Here is a 22,941-nt window from a genome sequence, read left to right as displayed (position 1 = left end):
GTTAAATTTGAAGGGATTTGGAACTTGCCAATAAAGCAGATGAAGGAAGGATATATCATAAAATGAAAACATTTTTGAAGTAGTATTTTTATTTTCAATAATGCCTATGTGTAATCATTAACTAAAATAGGATTAACCACTGGTTGGCAGATCAGATGATTGTTTTTATTTTGGGGGAAGTGTCAAATATACAAAAAGGGGCGTTTTTAGAGGTGAACCCATGTTAGAGCAAAATCACTCCCTATACATGTATGTATAGGCTACTCCATTATTCTTTCCAAAGTCTAACTCTTTCCATATTCGAAACATTAATCATAAAAATATATGTTAACTGGATCAGCCTAAAATGTTTCTTATTTTGCACTTGACGAACACTGTTGCTGGATGTCAGTCAATATCAGTTATTATAGATAGCATCTGTGTAACTATGGTACTCAAAGAATGGGCAAAGCTTTGACTATTTATTTAGATTTAACTACCTTCCTTCAGTTCAATTTCTGTTACTTTATTATGCATATTTTTCTTCCTATCAAATTTGTTGCCTTACAATATCAATATAACCTTGCAATAGGGCATTAGATAGGGCCATGCCAGGAGATCTTGGAGATTGTTGTTCAACCCTACCTGTTGCAAGGAGAAGCACTACCTTGTGGCAGCACAGTTGATAAAGCTGATGCACCCAGAAACATCTGGAATGGAGGTTCAGTCCCTTTTAAAAGTTTAGAGTGCAAGAATTAATGGCAATTTGCCACTTTTTGTTTCTTTTAAAGTGGATCTTTGTTTTGATTACTCCACTCTGCTGCTCAAATTTCACTCCTTTGCTTATATTACTATAAATTTGCAACCCATCCCCTCTTTTGGGGGGCATGGAGCTGCACTGCTATTCTCTTATGCATTGAAAAGAAAAATACATTAACTGATGGTTGGAAAAATAACTTAATAGTTAATCACAGTAAGATAAAAAGATAAACACAAAGAAAGTAGATTTACTACAATGAAACTCAATGCTTTTTTGTCTTTCTTTATGAAATATGGATCATAAGACCTTCAGAACACCCTGTATTAGATGGTCTTTGTTATAGTGTCTGGTCCATTGCATTTTAGGAGTTTCTCAAGTAATAATTCTTATAAGTTAAAAAACCAACACAATAACTGATGGTTTTAAGCATAATTTAATAGATAAATATATGAAGGTACATACACAAATATAAAATAGATTTAGTAAGACAAAAATAGTTGCTTTTCTGTTTTTTCCTTAGGACTCATAAGACACAGATTCGTGTTTTGTAAGAATTATAGACAAACTTGTATCAGCAGACTATGTTATACTGCCTGGTCTAATACTTTTTGAGAGTTCCTCAAATAATAGTTCTTATAATCTGAAAAACAAAACACAATGTCTGATGGTTGCATAATCTAATAGATAAATATGGTAAGATAAATAGATAAATTTAGAATGATAAAACTTATTGCTTTTTCTTCAATAATGCCTATATGTAATCATTAGTTAAAATAGGTTTAACCACTGGTTGGCAGATCAGATGATTCTTCTTAGTGTGGGAGAAGAGTCAAATATACAAAAAAGGGTGTTTTTAGAGGTGAACCCATGTAAGAGGGGGAAGGGGTCTTTGAAAATAATTTCAGAATAGAAGACAGGGAAATTACTCCCTATATACGTAAGTATAGGCTTCTTCATTATTCTTTCCAAAGTCTAACTCTTTCCATATTCGACACATTAATCATAAAAATATATGTTAACTGGATAAGCATAAGATATTTCTTATTGTTTACTTGACACACAATGTTGCTGGATTTCAATGTTGCTGAGGCTCATTAGGCACAGACATTTGTTTTATAAGAACTGTAGACAAACTTGTATTATCAGACTCTACGTTATAGTGAATGGTCCATTACTTTTTGGGAGTTCCTCAAATAATAATTTTTATAAGTTGAAAACCTTACCTTGGACCTTAGATCCGCCTGTGCCTCCTGAAGCACCCAGGGCATCAAGGAGGAGCCGCCAATCTTCCCTCATGTTTGCTGCTGCAGTGACGTCCTCCCATTCTAGTAGAACGGAGGTGTGCAGGTTTCGTAGATCTCTTTGATAGGTCTGGTGCAGTGTGTTTCTGGGTCTTCCCCTGCTGTGAGTTCCTGGTGGTTGCCAGTGTAAAGCGGCTTTTGGGAGTCTATGGTCATCCATACGTAGGACGTGGCCCAAATATCTCGACCTTCTGACTCTGATGATGTCGGTTATTAGAGGTTGTTGCGTATTTCACGGATTGACTGGTTTGTCACCTTCTGTGACCAATGGATGTTCAATATTCTACGAAGACGCAAGTTTTTAAAAGCCAGGACTCTTTACTCTTGTTCTGGATTCAGGTGCTATGTTTCTGCTGCGTAGAGTAGTATTGGCATAACATTGCTGTTGAAAAGACGTAGCTTTAAAAAAACCTCTGAGACCTCTATACTTGACGTAGTTTGTTGAAGGCGCCATTTGTCCTGTCCTATTCTGATGAGTATCTCTTTCACTATCGAGCCGGTGTTCTCAATGATACTTCCCAGATATCTGAACTGGACAACTTGCTCAACATTTTGGTTGCCATATTTAATGGACAGGGGAGAGTCACTAGTCACCATGCGTTGACTAGTCCTGGCTAAAGGGCCACGAAACGGAGATCAGCACCGCCGGTTTGGACCTTAAGGGTCTAGTGCCGTCGTACTTACTTACTTACACCATGCGTTTGGTTTTCTCAGCATTCACACGTAGGCCAAGATGGTTTGCCTTTACCGTGACCTCGTCAAGTAATTCTTGAAGCTGCTTTTTGCTTGACTCAAGCACTGTTAAGTTGTTTCTGAATTCAATATCATTGACCTGGACTTCAGGGCTTAATCTGATGCCTTCTGTCCCTGTGTTTCACAGGATGTAATCAACCATTATTACAAAAAGTAATGGTGATAGAACACATCCCTGTTTTTCTCCTGAACAAATCCGGGAAAACGGGTAAAGCCCTCTGGTGTCTTGATGCAATATTCACCATCCTCATACATGGCGGTAATAATTGTCACTCTTTTTTCAGGGATTCATTAGTGGATGAGAATCTTCCATAGGCTTTCAAGATCTACGGAGTCAAAGGCTTTCTCGAAATCAACAAAGATCATATAAGTCTTCAAACGCCACTCCCTGCTTTCTTCAGACTAAGCGTGAATATAAGTTCTGCACATGAGTGATTTGGCCGGAATCCATACTGTTTGTCTCGGAGATGATGATCAAGTTGTGTTCGGATCCTCTGTAGGATAATATGTGAGAGGATCTTCCATGGTATTAACAGTAAACTTATACCCGACCGGTTTCCCAGTTCGATAGCGTCTCCTTTTGTGAATATACCGATGAGTGTTCTGCGTTTCCAGTTTGATGGTACTTTGGCCGTTGTCCAAATCTAAGGAAAGAGTAAAGACCAAAGGAAGATACATGAGGATATTGATGCCTTTGTCATCTCTGCAGATATGCAGTCCAGTCCCAGAGATTTCCATTTTCCAGTTTCTTTGCTGCTTCTTGTATCTCACTGGCAGAAGGTGAATCTGTGCTGATATTCAGGAAGAAGATGGGAATCTCTGGAATGTCAGGGGGCTCTTTTGGGGTGGGTCTATTTTGTAAAATTTTGAAATGATTCGCCCATAGTTAATTGACTTCATTCTGTTTTGCCACCAGCATCCCCGATGGATCTGTGACGGGTTATCTCTATTAGTCGGTCGTTTCCCTATGATATCATTGGTGATTCTGTAAACAGTTCTTGAGTCTCCTCTTTTTGCTGCTTCTTCTGCCTCCATTGCTTTATGTTCTAAAAAGTTTTGCTTATCAGTACAGGCACTTTTCTTGACAGCTTTTTCAAGAGCTCTATACTGCTTGTATAAGTTGAAAAACAAAATACAATGTCTGAAGATTGTAAGAATAATCTAATAGATAAACATGGCAAAATAAATAGATAAGTATAGTAAAATAAAACTTATTGCTTTTCGGTTTTTTTAGGACCTGTGGATAGTACGAACTTGAGAAAAAATCGTATTAGTATGCCCTATGTTGTAGTATCTGGTCCTTTACATTTTGGGAGTTCCTCAAGTAAAAATTCTGGTGTTACTGTCAGTGGATTAAAAGGTAAGAAGCTTAACATTTTATAATTACCTATAGGCCAAGTTATTAGTGATAATGAAAGTAATTTATATTCACCATCTTTCCTTACCATATTCTTCCACCTTTCCTAAAAACTACAATTACCGTTTTTTTCTTCATGCTTACACGCATGGCAAATTGAGGGAATATCTGTAATATTGATCTAAAGAACTCTTCTGAAAAATTGAGATATTTTGAAATATAAATGTTTTGATATGTTTCACTCCCCTCATCTGAGACTTACTTGCAGTCATGTCTATTTAATTTTTAATTAATTAAGCCCAAAATCTGTTTCTTTTTACTTCTGTTCATTGTTTATACTGTTCATTGTCTGTTCATGTTCATTGTTTTTACTTTTGTTCATTGTTTGTTATAATTTCTAGTAGTTTCTTTTTTGGCTCTATAACATAAGCATTGACATTGACATAGGCATTAGGCAGTATAACATAGGCATCAGAGCTTTTAAATTGGCAAAGAGCCAGTAATCTAAAAGCTATTCTTTTGGCTGTCTAAGGAAAAGACTTATCACCTGTAAAATTAATTATCAACAAAACTGTTTGTTTTTAAAAATTATGATTTTTAAGATCATTACAATAACTACAAATATTCCTGATTAAAATTACTGATGGGTCAGTGCTAAATTTTTCCTTGACTCCATTGCTGATTAGATTTCACCTCACAAAAATTCATGATTCACAACCAGTTCAGAGTGAGTGTTTTTCATTGTAAATTTATTTAATTCATGACTGTTTATTTATTAAATTTGTTTATAAATAAGACAACCAGCCTTACGAAATCTTGTTATGTGCAACATCTATTGTGTTAGTGAAGTTAAAATACCACAAATCTCATGCTGTTTTTACATTGTAAACTCTACAATAGCATTCTAAGGAAAGATTGCCAGGGGTATCTGTTGGTCCATGGCTTAGAGGCTCTGGGTAGTCTCTAGGGGTATTATGTTGAATTCCCATGCCAGTAGTGATTTTTTATTAGCGTTTTTCTTCATTTACTTTTTTGTATTTATATGTAATCAAATATATCTATGTTTTTTTGTTTAGCCCATCAAAAGCTACAAGCCTGAGAAAATTTGCCTGACTTTCAAAAAAGGGGAAACACCCCATAAAAGTGTTACTCTATGCTCTTTACTCGGAAGTTTGAATTTTGTTCCAATTATTAAGAATGACCCTTGAAACACAAGGATTGTTTAATTAGAATAATAAGCTTTTTAAAAGTTCTAAAAAAAACCTTAGCATGAAGAGCAAGGTATTGAGGAGGGTGCAATACCCCTCATACACGTAATAATTTCTGTTTGATTTAAGTTTTGATGTTGCTCCTTACTTTCCATTGAAAAAACTTGTTTTTTAATTTAATTCATGGTAGACAGGTAGGACAACTAGGCTGATGAAATTCTGGCAATAATTTAAGTACTTTTACTGAGTGATGAAAGGTCTGTCATGAAATCCTCAAAGTACCAAGCACATCAAAATCAAAATATCTTTTGTGCACTGTGCCCAACTTTTGTCTGTTCATATCTGAAAGCCTTTAGTTTCTAAAAAATTTTCTTTTGCTTTTTTCAAAATCATGACTTTTGTTGGAAAACGCCATATTTTCGTCAGTGTTGCCAACTGTGAAAATAAATAAGCAAAACTAATTAATTACATTTGTTAATGCTGTTTGTTCACACAAATTCAAACATTAACATTTGTTTGGTGTCCAGTGTTTTTAGCTTATTTTTTTGCTGATTTTTCACCTATGTTTCTTCTATTTTCATTTTGGCACAGACTGCTGCAAATGGAGGTTTCTTAAATAAAAATTCAATTTCCGGTTTTTCTTATTTTTAAAGATATGTACAGTGGGGTAAGATTCTACTTGTCTAATCAGTAAGACTAGATTTTACTTTCACTGTCCTTTGTACTTTAGGATATGCAAAAAAGTAAAATCACATGCCTGCTCACTCCAAAAACCAGAGTAGTCTATAAATTAGAGTCTAAGTGGCTAAGGCTGGGAATAAGTGAAGGTGAAGAGGTGATGGTGAGTAACAAGAACATCAATCAAGTAGATGGGTTTACTCAGCTGGGTAGTATTATTAGTAAAGATGGTAGATGCAGTGAAAATATAAAATGTAGGATGTCCAAGGCCCAGTTACGAAATGCTTGGAAGAATAGGCAGTTAAGTGGTTAAAATAATGGAAACTATAGTAATGACAGTGCTCAAGCATGGTTCTAAAACGTGGGCTCTTCAAATTGTTTATGGATTGTTTTGTGTTCCCGTCTGACCGACCGTATATCAAACAGTAAGCTGTATGAAAAATGTGGTTCTATGCCACTTATTAGGGCTGTAATAAGAGAAAGGTTGAGATGGCTAGGACACATTCTGCAGATGATGGTTGACAGATTACCAAAGATCATGTTTTTTGGTCAACCATATAGGGTCAAAAGACAAGCAGATCGTCCCTGAATGGAGTCGGAAGGGGTTGTAAGAAAGGATTTAAAGGAAATTTCCCCAGGGGCGGTGGGGGATCATGTCCTCCAAAGAGGCATAGTTATTGGATCTTTCAGTCATGTTGAACTCAATGGCTGTCAAAATGTTGACTGGATTTCGTTGCGGAAAATAGGACATGCAAGGGGGCTTTTGCCCTCCAATTGTTTTAGTCTCATAAAAAGGGCACTATAACTTTTCTTTGTTCAAATGAGTCATCTCCCGATCTTATAGGATCGTTGGTTTGATATGATCGCCCCTGGGAGAAACAAACAAGCAAATAAACATGCATCCGTGGTCTTTCTTCTGGTAAAAATACAAAATTCCACATAATTTCAGATAGGCGCTTGGAACCTCTGCAGTAAGGTTCTCTGATATGCCAAATCTGATGGTGTGACTTTCCTAAGACCAGTTGAATTTTGTGGGTGTTACCCTTCTTTTCCGAGTGTCAAACACATTTCGTCAGGCTCTTAGCTTTTGATGGGTAACATCAGAACCAATGAATTTATAGGTTTGGAAGTAAAGAAATATTTAAGGGAAATGTGAACTTCTTGGGAGGGTGTAAAGAGGGAAGTTTTGAATAGATTGCGGTAGGGGAGGAGTGGGTACAGCTGTTTTGCCCTCAGGCGGCTTGGTGTTGCAGTGGGTTGTTAGTAGTAGGGGCAGTATTTTAGATCTCTTGGTTTAACATTAGTCTAGTCCTTTTTCTATATTTCCTTTTTTAAATAATATACATATAAGAAATTGATCCCTTACAAGGTAAGCTATAAGCTAAACATGCTTATCACTTTTTTGAACACTTGCATTTGTGCTGTTATTTGCAAGAAACAGAATTTAGCATAACGCTTGTATTATACTGCTTTAGAAGAAAAAAATGAATAAAAGACATTGGCTCTTCTTCAAAGAACAAATTTCTTTCTGTGTTTTATCTTTCTATGATATCCTTTAATAAGCAGTTATAAAATGTAGATTTAATTTTTAGCAAACGAGCTTCTAGAACTGAAATCCCTCCTAATAATTGAAGGATCTAATGATAAGCATTCATTTATTTTCCGTAATCATCCGATCGTCATCCTCAATGCTCTTGAGATAATTGGCTATCGAGTTGTAACTTCTTCAACTGTTTCTGGTAAAACCAATGACTGTAGTATTATATCAAGCTGGACTTTAAGGAAAGAATTTCCTGAACCTGAACCAGAAGACGACGAATAACCATTGGTAATGTCTCAGCGTAGTCATACCTCCTGCACTCATCAGGCAGCAACACCATCTACAATGCAGACAATTTATGAAATGGAGTTTGAAAAAATGATTTGGAGTGCAGGTGAGATTTTTTTTTTTTATTCGATTGGAAAAAAAATGAAAATCTTAGATTTCTTGCTAATGCGTACACTAATCCTTTTTTTGCATGACTTAATTGTTTTTTAATTTGATGAGCGTGAAAATAAATTTAAGAGTAACTCTTTAATATTGAAAAATGAGGAGTTTACTTGGCATAAACGAACCTATCCATGCTGCCGATTTTGTAACTCTATTCAAAAATCCTTGAACCACGTGATTTTCAATTCCAATTCATCCAGCAAGAAGTAATAAATATTAGGAAAATTTTCAGTGAAGCAAATATCCCTGACATCAAGGTGTTGCTGCTCTCAAGCCTAGCTTACCTGTAAACTCAACTTAACCAGCTAACGCTGAAAGACTGCTTCCCGCAACACAATAATATATGCGAATAGATTAGGAAAATTGTCGTGGAGCCAAAAAGAGACCGCTGTGGACTCTAGAAGGCTTGGCATTTCAAGGAGAAGAAAAATAATTTCAGTTTGTTTCAATAGTTCACCAAATTTCTCCTTACTGAGAGTGGATTATCAACAATAAATGAAAGACGAAGGTTTCTTTTAATAAATTATCTGACAAAAGTTTAAGCCAATAGATTACATACCCAGCATAACTGGTTTAGAAATCCATCCATGTATTTGCCAGTACCTAGAAGAAATTCCCAGTGCCAGCAAAGTCTATTGTACCTACATTGCCCCCCCATGGAGTTGGTCAATCCCCATAATAAATACAAATTTCTCAAAGTGGACTAAATAGCTTTCATCTGAAAAAATTTGCTGAATCTAATACAATACATATAAAAACCATTTCCTAATTTCTGTTGATCCAAAATGAATGGGAAGGTGGCAAGTGGAACTTTTTTCCCACCCCTTAATATTGGAATGGGTGAGAGACTGTATGATAATATATCTATAATGTCTGCAGAGTTAAATGTCAAAATTATGGCATTAGAGCACCTTACGAATAATCAACCTTTGATTCCTAATTTACTAATATTATAGTTTATTCTGACTCTTTGTCAAGCCTAGAGCTGCTGTATTCAGCTTCTCAGTATAAGATGGATATAGACGCATTTTATTGTCTTAGCATTATTGACACTCTTGCTTCAAGAGGTATAAGAACATACCTTCAGTATGTTTCAAGCCATTCGGGAATAACTGGTAACCACCAGGCAGACGAAATTCACAAAAATGCTCTGAATATTGACCAACCAACCAGGATACTAACCCCCATCAGAGACATCTATCACTGGAGATTATCAGAGGTAATGTTAAATAAGAATGAACCAAATTGATCTCCTTTCTCCAATAAGCACCTTTCTAAAATTTATCATAGAATTCAGTCTGGCTCAAATGGGATAAATTCTCAGGGTTTTTTGTATCAGTTTCCTAATTCAAGTGACTCAATTCTCTCATCCCCTTTTTGCAGACATTGCAATATAAAAAATTAAACAATTGACCAATGCCTATTTGAATGTAGTACGCTTTCGTCTGCGCATTATACCCTGCAATGTTAACTATTAGATTACTTCAAAAACCAAAAAATCTCACTATCAGCTAAGAGTCTAGCAGACCATACCTGTACATAGAGCACAGAACTTAATGTATATCCTCTGATATTTAAACTCCTAAAATCAAATGATTTACTGCAAGATATTTAAGAAGATTCAAGATAAATAAGGAGCAACCAATGAATTGGAAAAAATCAAGCTCATTTTGACTCAAGAGTCAGTCAAAAGGAAAAGGGCTAAATAGTCTCGACTGAAAAGCTCTCGTTTGCTTAAATACAATTCACAAAAAAATGCCATTCTTTGTTTTTGATTAGAAAAATAACCAATTTACTATACGTAACACAATAGTAAAACATGAAATTCGTTATTGAATAAACTAATTTACACGTTTCAAACTTTTTCTTATGTAATCTTATTTTCAAAAATACAATTCTTCATAAGCATTAATGAGCGAATTTGAAATTGGAACGTGAAGAAATTACTACCAGCGAAGAAATAAAAGATAAAAGGCCCCAATTACAATGATAAATGAAGGCAAAGTTAAAATGGATGTAAATGACTACAAATAAGGTTAGTTTTGTGGCTGCTCAAACCTGTCAAAAGTCTTTAATTGGCATTTGCGTTAATTAAACTAAGTTAACCGAACTTAGTAAGCCTTACCTTAAACCTTAGATCCGCCTGTGCCTCCAGAGGCACCCAGGGCATCAAGAAGGGGCCGCCAATCTTCCCGCCGGTTTGCTGTTGCAAGTATGTCCTCCCACTGAGGTTGGATTTATGTGTGCAGTTTACGGAGATCTGTCTGGTACGTTCGACGTAGGGTGTTTCTGGGTCTGCCCCTGCGGTGTGGACCCGATGGCTGCCAATGGAGCGCTGCATTTAACTTAGTAAGCTCATAAGAAAATTCCCAAAGATGATAATTGATACTATAAAATGACAAAAGAAAACGGAGAAGAAAGCAAGAAGGTAGTTGAATAATCTCCTTGTCGAAATGCACTTTAACCTGTTCTCTCTGCTCAAGCGCATAAGAATGGGGATAAAAAACAAAACGAAAAAAGTAGATTTCCTTACCAAATTATCGGAGGAATTGAGTCTAATCGACTGTTGTTTTTTTTTGTCATGAGACAGTGAATTGGATCGGGAATTTATGATGGGGATCGAGGTTTTTGAAATCGGAATCGAGTAAATTGAATCGCGTCCCTTGTGTGATTCAGCTTTTTGTGAAAAATGTTAGATTTTTTAATTCAAATAGCGTGCTTGAACTCTACGATTCTGGATAATTAAGTTTGTATATAGTGATGGGCGTTTAGTGGTACTAATTAATGTATCGCCTTATTATGAAACAGGTTCAATTGAATTATCACTGGGCAATCTTTAATTTTCTTTTTCCTCTTTATCATTTATTATGTAGAATTAATCATATTACCACTAAACCACATATATACACATATAAACCCATAATGCCCCATATGTATATACCGATTTATGTATAATTATAAACCAATGTTGATTTTCATCCTTTGTTTTAACAATTTTGTTTGCAGCTTTAGATGGTGACGACAGTCGGGTGAAGAGATTCTTAGAGAAACCTGGATTTGATCCTGATACCAGAGATAGATCGGGGTATACACCTCTTCATTATGCTGCCAGAAAAGGTACTTGTACGCCTATTATTTGAAAAGAATCCTTTTTGGAGTAAAGTCCAAAACTCCTCTGAAAGCACAAGTTTTACGGAAAACACAGATGGTTGAATTCAATAAACAAAGAGTTGCATTAAATAAATAACAATATAACTAAACCTCACTTAAAAAGTCTGTTCTGGTCACTTGGATATTTTAGCATTATTAAATACTTTTTTTTGGTTTTCAGATAAATTGAAATGAAAGAGATTATTGCTTATAAGATACTCTTCTTCTTTGTTTTACCGTGGCATACATGTTGATTTTCATCTTGTATGCTGTGACAATTCGTTTGCAGCTTCAGATAGTGGCAATAGTTGGGGAAGAAATTCTTAAAGAATCATAATATACAGCTTAATACTTATATTTAATATAAATATTTATGTCTAATAAAATTAAACAATTAATTAAACAAGTTTAATATTTAATGTATATATATATATATATATATATATATATATATATATATATATATATATATATATATATATATATATATATATATATATATATATATATATATATATATATATATATATATATATATATATATTAAAGATCATGATATACAGCTCTGCATTATGCTGCTAGAAAAGTTCTCTACCTGTTTAATAGTTAAGGAAGAAAAAAGAATCCTATAAGGAGCTTCAGATAGTGGCAATGGTCGAGGAAGAAATTCCTAAAGAAACAGATTCTGATACCAGTCGTTGATCATGATATACAGCTCTACATTATGCTATTATAATTATGATCAGTTCTTTTATGGGAATTTTTAGCGAATAAAAAGAACGAAACATTCTCGATCCTCAACACTTCTTACAAGTAAACTTTCTGTTTTTTTTGTGGTTTCACCATAGACAGCTCTACATTATGCTGCTAGAAAAGTTCTCTATCTGTTTAATAGTTAAGGCAGAAAAAAAGAATCCTATTAGGAGCAAGAAACAAAATTGGGCGGAAACCACGAACTTTACTGAAAGCACAGTTGATTGAAATTAATAATCGGAAAGTTTATCAATAATTATACAAACATGATGCATAGTGAACTTATACAACTGTAAAACAGTAAACCCTCGTCTTGAGTGACAGCATTCATCCTGCCAGCAGCAGGGCCAGCTTTGATTGGACAGCTAATCAAAGCCTTCGAAATTTTTGAAGGCTCTACAATTGTGTTGGCTGCCCAATCATAGCCGACTGTCAAAAAATGATCCACTTATAAAAACTTGTGTGGGCAGGATGAATGGTATTAACCAAAACAAGGCTTTACGAAAATGTGGTTGAAATCGCGTAAGTATACGGCACAACGGAGTCCAATAGCAGTTGGTAACTAGACTAATACAGTAACAAAATGTTTAGACAGAGAGCGGTGGGTCATGGACTAATAATACTAGTTCTGACCCGTCCGTGCATGCGTAGACTTGACTTGAAAATTAGATGGCGACGATGCATAGACTTGATTTAGATGGCGTCGGTAATTTTTTTTTTCGGAACTAGCGCTAGTTTCCACTCTTATCCGTTATTCATACTATTTGGTGGCAACACTAACAAAAATATGGTAGTCTACTGGCAATATTACATAAAGAACACAAAACCCTATTATTTCTCAGTTTATTGCCAGACGAAACATGTCCAGAAAACTTTGCAGCGCATTTCAGTAGACCTAAGATGAGTCCTCCCATCCCATTCGAGGACGATTCATTTTTTGTTTGGCCACAGAAGTTTGGCCGACGGTTGTCTTGAAACTTTCAGCATTAGAAAAGAATAAGGACAAAGTAGACAAAACCTAAGTTACTACACAAGCAAACTTGTGTACTACTTGATCAGGGTTAGTTGTCCGAATAAACACGAATTCGTTTTGGGGTTGGATAATTGAGTTTCTGCTGTACATACAGTGAGTGCCGAGTATATCAAGAAAGAAAAGAAGAAATATTGCCTTCCAGATGTTTTGGGGATTTCCACAATGAGAGATTGAGAAATAATGCCATTTCTCGCTATTACAACTCCTATCAATGCCTTGTCTAACTTGTCATTCTTAATTATATTATATTTTCGTTGGTAATTACTAATCATCTTGCATTATATTCCTAGATTTATGTTTGGGTGTAAGTTTAATATTTTGTTTCTTGTGTTTAAGCCAGTGTCCTCGTTCCAAAAGGTTTAAAGAGTATACATTAATAAATAATGACATTTTAGCTATTACAAATCATGTCAGTGACTAATTAGAATAAGTTTTATTTGTCATAACATAGAATTTAATTGCTCATACTTAATTATGACATTTTCCCCCTTGCATAATTAACAACTACCCTAAATGGATATACTTTAATTTTTTTTTCATTTATCAGGTTGAGCCATATTCCAAAATATTTTTGCCTGTTGCTATGTTTGAATTTATATGGGAGAGGGAGTGATCTGAGACACATTCCGCCTGGAGTGTGCCCCATCCCTTCAGCCTACATGTAATGATAATTTGGTTTGATGATCATATGATGTTACGATATCGGATCATATGATGATAGGTAATGAAACATATGATAATGATCAACTATTCTTGAAAATGTTTCTCCTTGATTTACAAGAGGTCAAAAAATAAACTAGCTCTATTAAATAGTTTGTGGTAACGAGCTGTAAGTAAGGAGCGAGTCGGCCCAATAGTAACCGAAACTCTGAAAACAAAATCTGATAAAAATAAATACATCAAAAGAATTGGATTTTCTCTTTCTTCGGGTCAAAAAATTTACTATTGACTCAACTATTGACTTTGCTCTGAGGATGGCCTACAAGAGCTTAGTAATGAGAATGCCGAGGATGAGCTGAGGATGGCCTACTTGCCTACAAGATTGTCTGCAAGAGCTGAGGATGGCCTACTTGCCGTCTTGCAGTTGTATACTCAAGATAGCCTAGTATATTCGCCTACCCTAGAAAATAATCTTTTCACGTCCTTGGTTTCCATCCTATGGCACACTCCACAAGTTCTGGATTTAGCCAGCGTTTTGGAGTGGAAAATAGAACAGTTGGAATTCTATATCAAATACTTAGGTTTTTGTTGTGATAAAATGAAGCTATTTTTATTTATAGGAAAAACAGATAAATATCCTACAATTTTGTGACTTGTTGGGTTAATCCAATAACATTACTAGCGTGTATTAGAAAAGGAAGCCAAATAACTCAAAATTGTCTGCACTTTCTTGTTAAGAAAAATTTCGGGCCTGTAAATTTATCACACGACCTGATTGTTTTTTTATGGAAAATTTTAGCCAAAAAAAAGAACGAAACGTTTTCGAGCCTCAACATTTCTTGCAAGTAAATTTTCTGTTTTACTGTTGTTTCCCCATTGTATGAAAATTTAAAGCACAGAGGACAGGGGAAATAAATCCGATTGTTTGAATTGGTTATGTGGAAATGAAAAAGTTTAGAACGTAGTTTTCGAAGACCCTTATACGCAACTATGCAGATTGTGGTTGTAGCGGGAATGAAATTAAAAAAAAAAAAAGGAATGGAAAAAAAAAAAAAATAGAAAATTGAAAAAAATTGAAAATTTTCAAATCGAAAATTTGAAAAAAAATTTGAAAGAATTGAAAAAAAAAAGAATGGATGAAAAGTTAGCTTAAAAGCTATGCATCAAACCGCTTAAGAAGGTGTAGCTGTCCTTGGGGTTTAACAGATTGTTAACATTTGAATTTTTACGAACGAAAAGAGTTGCCAAACTTAAATAATAAGTTTTGCGGTTTTTTGACGGTTCAACATGATAACACTGACAAAATTGGTGCTGCCCTAAAAATGTTTAAACAACCAAAAGAAAAATATTAATGAATTACTGTTTTAAGATATGGATAAACCTAAGATGGGTCCAGGGGGAAACATGTAGTTTCTTTGATGTCTTTGGTACTTTAATATGTGGATTATTTCTTTTCTTCATAAGGTTTTTATTTTCTTAGAAGGTTTGTTGAATGTGATCATACTTTTAAGCATGATTATTTTTTTTCGTCATGTTTCTGTCATTTTGGAAGGTTTGTTAGATACAAACATGCTCTTTAACACAATTCTCCATCTTGTTAAATTGAATTCTAATATCATTTGGTTGTTTTCTGCTTTTCCTGGAAGGCTCTGTCAATTCAAATTAGGAGTTGAAAATTATGAAAGCAAGTATTATAGAATTTAAAGAGATAGATAGACGTGTTTAACTCCATCGTTTTAAAAGCGTACACTTGCAAAGAATAAATTGGCTCTATTAAACAGTTCATGGTAACGAACTGTAAGTAAGGAGTGACGAGGCCCAATAGTAACCGAAACTCTAAAAAACAGAATCTTGATAAAAATAGATCAAAAGAATTGGCTTTTTATATTGATTCCAAATATGTCAATTTCATAAAGTTATTATTACCCATTAAAGCTACGAGCGCGAGAAAATTTGCCTGATTTTCGAAAAGAGAGGAAACATTCTCCAGAAGTGAAGGAATCTTATTGAAAATTGACCGTCAGATTCAGTTTTTTCTGGAGAACCCTCCTATAGAGTTTTCAATCTCCCATCTTCAAAAATGTGGAATTTCGTATTTTTTGCGTGGAGAAAGATCACAATTGCGTGTTTATTTGTTTTTTTTTTGTTTTTTTTTTCTTTGTTCTTATCAGGGATGATCGTATTGAACCAACAGTCCCGCAAGATTGGGAGAGGGTTCATTTGAACGGAATTTAAAAGTTCTAGTGCCATTTTTAAGCGACCAAAAAATTTGGAGGGCAATTATCCCCCCTCCCGTGCCCTTTCTTCCCAGATTTGTCCGATCAAAATTTTGACACTAGCCATTTTGTTTAGAATAGTTGAAAGGTCCAATAACTAGGTCTTTGGGGATGATATGACCCCCCACAGCCCCTGGAGGAAGGGCCGCAAGCTATGAAATTTGCCCATTGTTTACAAACAGTATTTGTTATTGGAAATATACGGATATTTTTCTCAGGGGGAGGGGATTTTCTATGGGGAGAATTTGCCATTGAGATGGAAGTTTCCAAGGCTGAACTTCCCAGAGGAAATTACGAAATTCGTTTTATTTTTCTTACTTTGTCGTTAGTGACCACATTTTTCATGTGAGGATGCTCCGAGGTATTGTCCGGCGGGAAGTTTCAGTGGAGTTCGAATTCTCTGGGGGATTTTCCACGGGAGAAATTTTCCATGGGGATTATTGCCAGGAAAAATTCTTCATGGGGATTTTTCCACGGGAGAAGCAATTTTCATTAGGGGGAGGATTTCCGGGAAAAATTTTCCACACAGGGGAATTCCGCCATGACCTGAAAAACGATGAGAAATTAAATAAAAAATGAGTCTTTTTCAGAGGAAAGTATGCTAAGGAGTATTTTTCAGGCAGAATCGTACGCAAGAAATTTTCTAGGGGGAACTCGCTGGGACGATGGAATGGTCCTGGGGTAATTTCTTGGGGGAAGGATTCGACGTGGGGGGGGAGGTATCCATGGAGAAACTTTTCCGTGGAGGAGGAGGTGGATTCCCTGGGATTATTTGAAACACGAGAAGAAATTAAATAAAAAACAAGTCTTTTTCAGATGAAAGTATGCTAAGGAGTATTTTTCAGGCAGAATCGTACGCAAGAAATTTTCTAGGGGAAATTGGCTGGGAGGATGGAATGGTCCTGGGGAAGGATTCTACGTGGGGGGAAAAATATCCATGGAGAAACTTTTCCGTGGAGGGGTAGGTGGATTCCCTGGGATTATTTGAAACTCGATCAGAAATTAAATAAAAAAACAAGTATTTTCTACTGTAAGTAAGAAGCAACATTAAAACTTAAAAGGAATAGAAACTATTCCGTATATGAGGGGGGGGGGGCTCCTCTATACCCCGCTCTTTACGCTAAAGTTCGACCTTTTATCCCAATTCTTTAAAAACGATTCTTGAAACACAAGGGCCGATTAGTTAGAATCATAAACTTTTTTATTATACTAAAAAACTTCAACGTGAAGAGAGGGGTATAGATGAGAGGACAGCCTCCCTGATATACAGAATAATTTCTGTTCGTTTTAAGTTTTAATGTTGCTACTTACTTTGAGTGGAAAAAACTTTTTTTTTTTTTTTTTTTAATTAATCAAAAAAAGGTAATTGTTTTGTCGGTAAATTTTTAAAAAATTTCAAACATGGAGGCTCAGCCAAGAAAGTGCAGATATTTTTTTTGGTAGATTCGTTTTCAAAATGGACTAAAAAGTAGATTTTTTTTTTATCTTTTTTCGAGAATCTATGAAAATAGGGGAAAAAGAGGGGCACAAAATGGATTCTTTACACATACATCAATTTCTATTTTTATTTCATTTATTTTCATTTATTGACATTTATAGATATTTTCATTTATTTCATGTTTTATTTTCATTTGTTTTTTCATTTGTCTGCATAAATGAAAAAAAGTAGCTGAACCGAGGAAAACAAGATAAAAAATAGAGTTATACTTTGCGCCCCTCGTTTTTTGGGAAAAAAAAATCCTATTTGAAAATGCGAATTATTTTTTTTTATGCCATTTTTGAATTTTTAGTCTTCTGATTTTATTATTATTAAGTTGTATTCATTCTTTTGTAAATATTTATACGCTTAAAATTTCGAACTACTATACCCTGCTGGTTTCCAATTGGAACAAGTTGGATTTCGAATTCCATTTTTGAGTTTTTTTAAAACTTGTCTATGTAAGGTTGAAACCTAAGTTACCACAGTGACTGGCAAGTGTTCTGATCGCTTCGCTATCAAGTCTTGTAATTTTGACGAAAAGCAAAAAAAAATGGTCAGTGGGTTGAGAAAAACAATTTGAACAAGTTTGGAGTGTTAAGAAACATTTGTAAGCCAAAATGAGTGCTTATCTTAAAAACCGGTGTCGATTTCGAGGTGCAAACGCAATCGTGTCACTCGACACCAAAGCTTTCTGTGAATGCGCATCATGGAATTTAAGCTATCGCTCCATTTTTAAGAGTACTCAAAAACTTTAAATTTTCATTGAAAGTGGAGCTGATATCATAGTGCGAACACACTTTTGTGTTTTTGCGCTAATCTACTGTTATTATGTGTGATCGAATTTGAGCTATCGCTGTTAAAAAATGCTAAATTTTCGCATTGTGTTTCGATTTTTAGAGGAAAGTAACAAAAAATTCAAAATCTAGAGAGCAATACACCCCCCTACCCCCAATCGGCGGTCCTGCTGTCTAGCTTGGGATCCACAATTATCCAATTCCAGCTGGTGCTCGATTTTCAGAAGCACTCAGAGACTGGGCAGTTTGATAGAAATCGGTGTTGGTGTCGGTGTCTGTGGTGTTGGTGTCGATGCACGAAATGGCTTCATGTCGCCTAAAACCAATACACTCTTCTAATGTGCATTATCGAATTTAAGCTACTGTTCTACTTTTAGGAGCATTAACAACCTGCGCAATGTTAATAGAAGCCGGTGCCGACGTCAATGCGCAAACGCGCTCATGCTCCTCGACACCACTACATCGTTCAGCGTATCAGGGTCATCAAGAAATACTTTCACTTTTATTATCAAAAGGTGCTGATCCGTTGGTTTTAGATTGTGATGGACAAACACCACTGCACAAAGCGGCACAAATGAATAGACTAGATGTAGCTATATTTCTTTTAAAAGTGTCTCGGTTGCTGCTGATGATTAAGGATAGGAAAGGTAGTACTGCGAGAGATTTAGGAGGAGAGAATAGTGTTGGAAAATATTTGGAAAAGGAAATGTTTAGCCTATAGAACTCATATATATATTCTGAGACCACACTGGCTCTACATGACGTAAAATAAAAGTTGAAGAAAATATAATAACGAAGGCAAATGGTAATTTTCGTATGGTAACTACTAGATGGTAATTACCGAAAGATAAAACCAAATAGTAATTTTCAGCCAATGAAAAAGACTGAAACGAAAGGGAAAAAGAAAACGAAAAGGAAAAAAAAATCCTTGGAAGTAACCTGCACAGAAGAGAAAATTAACCCAAATGTATTCACTGGGTGAAAATTACCTTCGTTTGGCTTTTTTTTTCCTTATTTTTTTTTCGGTCTTTGTTTTCTATCGTATGAAATAAAAATTTTATATGTAAATTATAAGAAAAAAAGGAAAAAAAGGCACCCAAAAAAAAACAAAGACATATTATTATAAGCTGTACTGCCTAGATATGCATAGCTATGCATATCTATATAGATATGCATAGAAAATTATAGTTAAAAACAAAGATCAATAATTTTTTTACAAATGAGTGTTAGTAAACAATTACTGGAATAAGCTAGGAATAGATACTAGAAATGTGTCATTTAAACTAAATAGAAAACTATGAAGAAAAATATAAAAACTGAAAGAAAACCGTGGTAATAATCAGGTAAATTAGAAGACGAAAAAACATTGAGGATTTTTTAAATTCTATAAACTATGTTTAAGTTGGAAAACAAATTACAATATAGGCTTGCAAATGCAGTTTTATAATTAAATTTAATCTTATGAATCTCATTATGTTTCAGTATTTTTTCCCCCTTTAAGTAGTTATTGATTTCAAAAGTTTAAAACTGAATAGAAAACAGAAGTAAAAATTTCCTAAATAAAAAAAACAATGAAAAATAATCGTTTTTATTTCAGTCTATTGGTTTTGCTTTACTACGCACTATATTTATCTTCGATTTTTTTCCTTTTTTATGCTTTTGTGTGTTCACTTTTTTCATGGTTTTCAATTTATGTTTTCTGTCAGTTTTCCAGTTCTTCCTTTTCTCTGTTTTGTTTTTTATTTCCTCAGATTTTTAGTTCTGTTTTTGTTCATTTTTAGACTTAATGTCATATGTCTTGCCAAATTTGATGAAATGACGTTTATATCTGCCAAACGATATTATTATTTCAGTTTTCGTTACTTAACAGTGACTTTTTGGTTGTAATTTATTCCGTCCATGGTGTCGTCATGGTGTTGATGGTGCCATTTCTGTATATGCTTATCAGGAAAAGTGTCACATTTAATAATGTAATGTGTTGGATATGTGCCAAGAAGTTATATTCAGCTAAAGACTTTCATTCAGGTACCAAAAAGTTTCTGAATGAAGTTGAATGGAAGTTAATTTTTTATGGAATTCATTCTGGTGTCATTATGAAAAATTTATGTCATCTAATCTTTAATATAGAGTTTGTTAATCTTAATCTTTTTTTTTTAATTTCTTAAATTTTCAGCTATAAAGATTTGAAAGAAATTTGTAATCTTTATTATTAAATTAAATTTTCAATTTAAAATTTTAATAGATATAAGGTGGGGAGCACCCGTAAACCTGATTTGGGGGAGGGCAAATAACAATTTTTCACGGGATAAGGGACGGGTTTTACATTGGTTTTTTGAATTTGACTATGGAAAACAGCTTGTAAAAATTATAATTAATTAATTAAAAATTAAATTAATTTAATTAAAAATTAAAAAAAATTATATGCATTATAAGATATTCAATCTAAAGCTGAAAATTTTTTGCTATTTCTTTTGCCAAAAGAATGATTCTGGAAATTTCTCTTTTTTTCGTTTCGTATAACTGTTATAATAATTTGGATATTTAGAGAGACCCATGTGAATATAAATTCTGTTTTTAGTTTTATGACAGTCACGGGAATAAAAATATGTTGTGAATAAATTTGAAGTGTAGAAATATATACCGTAATAATTGAAAAGCTTTCTGTTACAACAGTGAGTTAAATAAAATAGTAGTTTACCTAATATTTTGGTTTCACATATGGAAATTTTAATCAGCAAAAAATGAAAAACAAATTAGAATAATAATAAAAATGATATATATATAAAAAATACTAAAAAAAACAAAAAATAATAATAATAGTAATAATAAAACACTAAAACAGACAAAAAACATAAAACTCAATAGCTATTTATTTACAGAAACATCGAAAATATCCTCAAGATGATTCTCATAATGACGAACACTCCTCTTACTTGTAAAACGCTATAAACAAGCCTAACTCAAAATGAAATGCTAAGCAAGGTGGATCATTAAAAATACACGCTTTGTCTTATTATAGCACATTTTTCTTATTATAGCAAATTTTTCTTATTATAAGCAAATTTTTCTTATTATAGCACATTTTTCTTATTATAGCAAATTTTTCTTATTATAGCAAATTTTTCTTATTATAAGCAAATTTTTCTTATTATAGCAAATCTTTCTTATTATTGCAAATTTTTCTTATTATAGCAAATTTGTCTTATTATAAGCACATTTTTCTTATTATAAGCAAATTTTTCTTATTATAGCAAATTTTTCTTATTTTAGCAAATTTTTCTTATTATAAGCAAATTTGTCGTATTATAAGCAAATGTTTCATATTATAGCAAATTTTTCTCATTATAGCAAATTTTTTTTATTATAGCACATTTTTTATTATATCACATTTTTCTTATTAATGCAAATTTTTCTTATTACAGCAAATTTTTCTTATTATAAGCAAATTTTTCTTATTATAGCAAATCTTTCTTATTATAGCAAATTTTTCTTATTACAGCAAATTTGTCTTATTATAAGCACATTTTTCTTATTATAGAAAATTCTAGAAAAATGAGTTTGTCTTTTATAGAAAAATCTTACCTATAACGCAGTTTAATACAGTTTAAAGCAGCCTAAAACAGTTCATTTTAGCATAAGTTTATTTAGCTTATCAAAAATACAGCTTATAAATTAAGTTTGTTACAGTAACTCAAATAAAGTTAGAACAGGTTGAAGATATTTAAATAAGACTAAAATTGAAAAAGCGAATGAAATTTGTTTCGTTTAGCAATTGGACGGAATGACTTTGAATTCGGAAATTTAAATGTTTATTTATATTTGACATTAGATTTTCTTTTTTATTTTAGTTTTTTTTTATAATATTTCTATTATTTTATGTTTTATGTTTATATTTTCTGACTTTGTTTGACCGTATTGCATCTCACTAGATAATTTCAAGTTTTGGTTAGTTGCCTTTCTGAATTTACATTTCTTTCTTCGGCATTATTGTTGTAAGAGATCACAGCTTGTCTTAATTGAATTTTAATTAAATTACATTTTAATTAAGTTTCAAGCGGTTTGACATCCTCCTTGCCCCTGTTTTGTCAAAGCTCAAAGTAATCATGATTTTTTTTTTTTTTTTTTCCATCAGCACCATCATGTTAAACTCTACTAGTAATTCCCCTGAAATTAGTAGAATTTCATATAAAAGTTCAACGTAGTTTTTTTTTGGTTTTGTTTCCTCAAACCAAAATATGATCTTAAAAATAAAAAAAATATTTAGGAACAGTGGGGGTTGAATATTTTTAGCCCTGTTTTTGTACCATCATATTAAACTTTACTAGTAAGTTCCCTAAAACTTTGTAAAAGGTCAACACAGTTATTATTTTCGGTTCTTTTTCATCAAACTATGCAACGATGCTGAAGCTAAAAAAATTTTCGCAACAATTGAGCATGAAATTTTTGGCGTTAATTTTTTGCACCTTCATATTGAACTTTACTAGTAATTTCCCTAAAATTTATAAAATTTCATATAGAAGTTCAACGGAGTTCTTATTTTGGTTTAGTTTCATCAAACCAAAATATGATCTTAAAGGTAAAAGTTATGTTTAGGAACAATAGGGTCGAATATTTTAGGCCTTTTTTTTGCACCTTCATGTTAAACTTAACTAGTAATTTCCCTATAACATTGTAAAAGCCCTCAAAAATGACATCACCGCAAAACTTGTGTCATTTTTGAGGGGTTTCTGGCTCTTTTAAAAATTCCTTGCAAATTCGTTTCCAAAATA

General features: G+C 33.5%; 2 protein-coding genes across 4 annotated transcripts in view; both read left to right on the top strand.

Moving 5' to 3' along the window:
* The window catches only part of LOC148941210 (uncharacterized), a 29,061-nt gene extending 21,203 nt beyond the window's left edge, over window positions 1–7,858 (top strand). For all 3 annotated transcript variants that reach the window (XM_089103828.1, XM_089103826.1, XM_089103827.1), the window contains 2 exons: window positions 4,028–4,153; window positions 7,629–7,858. In XM_089103828.1, coding sequence (XP_088959954.1) covers window positions 4,069–4,153; window positions 7,629–7,858 — 315 coding nt within the window. In that variant the 5' untranslated portion in view covers window positions 4,028–4,068. The remainder of the gene's footprint in view (window positions 1–4,027; window positions 4,154–7,628) is intronic.
* A 9-nt stretch (window positions 7,859–7,867) lies between these two features.
* On the top strand, window positions 7,868–21,417 carry LOC148941209 (uncharacterized). The gene is made up of 3 exons (XM_089103830.1): window positions 7,868–7,970; window positions 11,033–11,143; window positions 18,550–21,417. Exons 1-3 carry the CDS (start codon window positions 7,868–7,870, stop codon window positions 18,891–18,893), a joined length of 558 nt encoding a protein of 185 aa, XP_088959956.1. The 3' UTR covers window positions 18,894–21,417.
* Window positions 21,418–22,941: the final 1,524 nt, after the last annotated feature.

This window comes from Artemia sp. Qi Xiang Cuo, chromosome 18, assembly GCF_049724085.1.
Source record: "Artemia sp. Qi Xiang Cuo chromosome 18, ASM4972408v1, whole genome shotgun sequence".
Classification (NCBI taxonomy): Eukaryota; Metazoa; Arthropoda; class Branchiopoda; order Anostraca; family Artemiidae; genus Artemia; species Artemia sp. Qi Xiang Cuo.
Note: the sequence above shows the minus strand (reverse complement) of the source record. Positions and strands in the feature narration are given on the sequence as shown.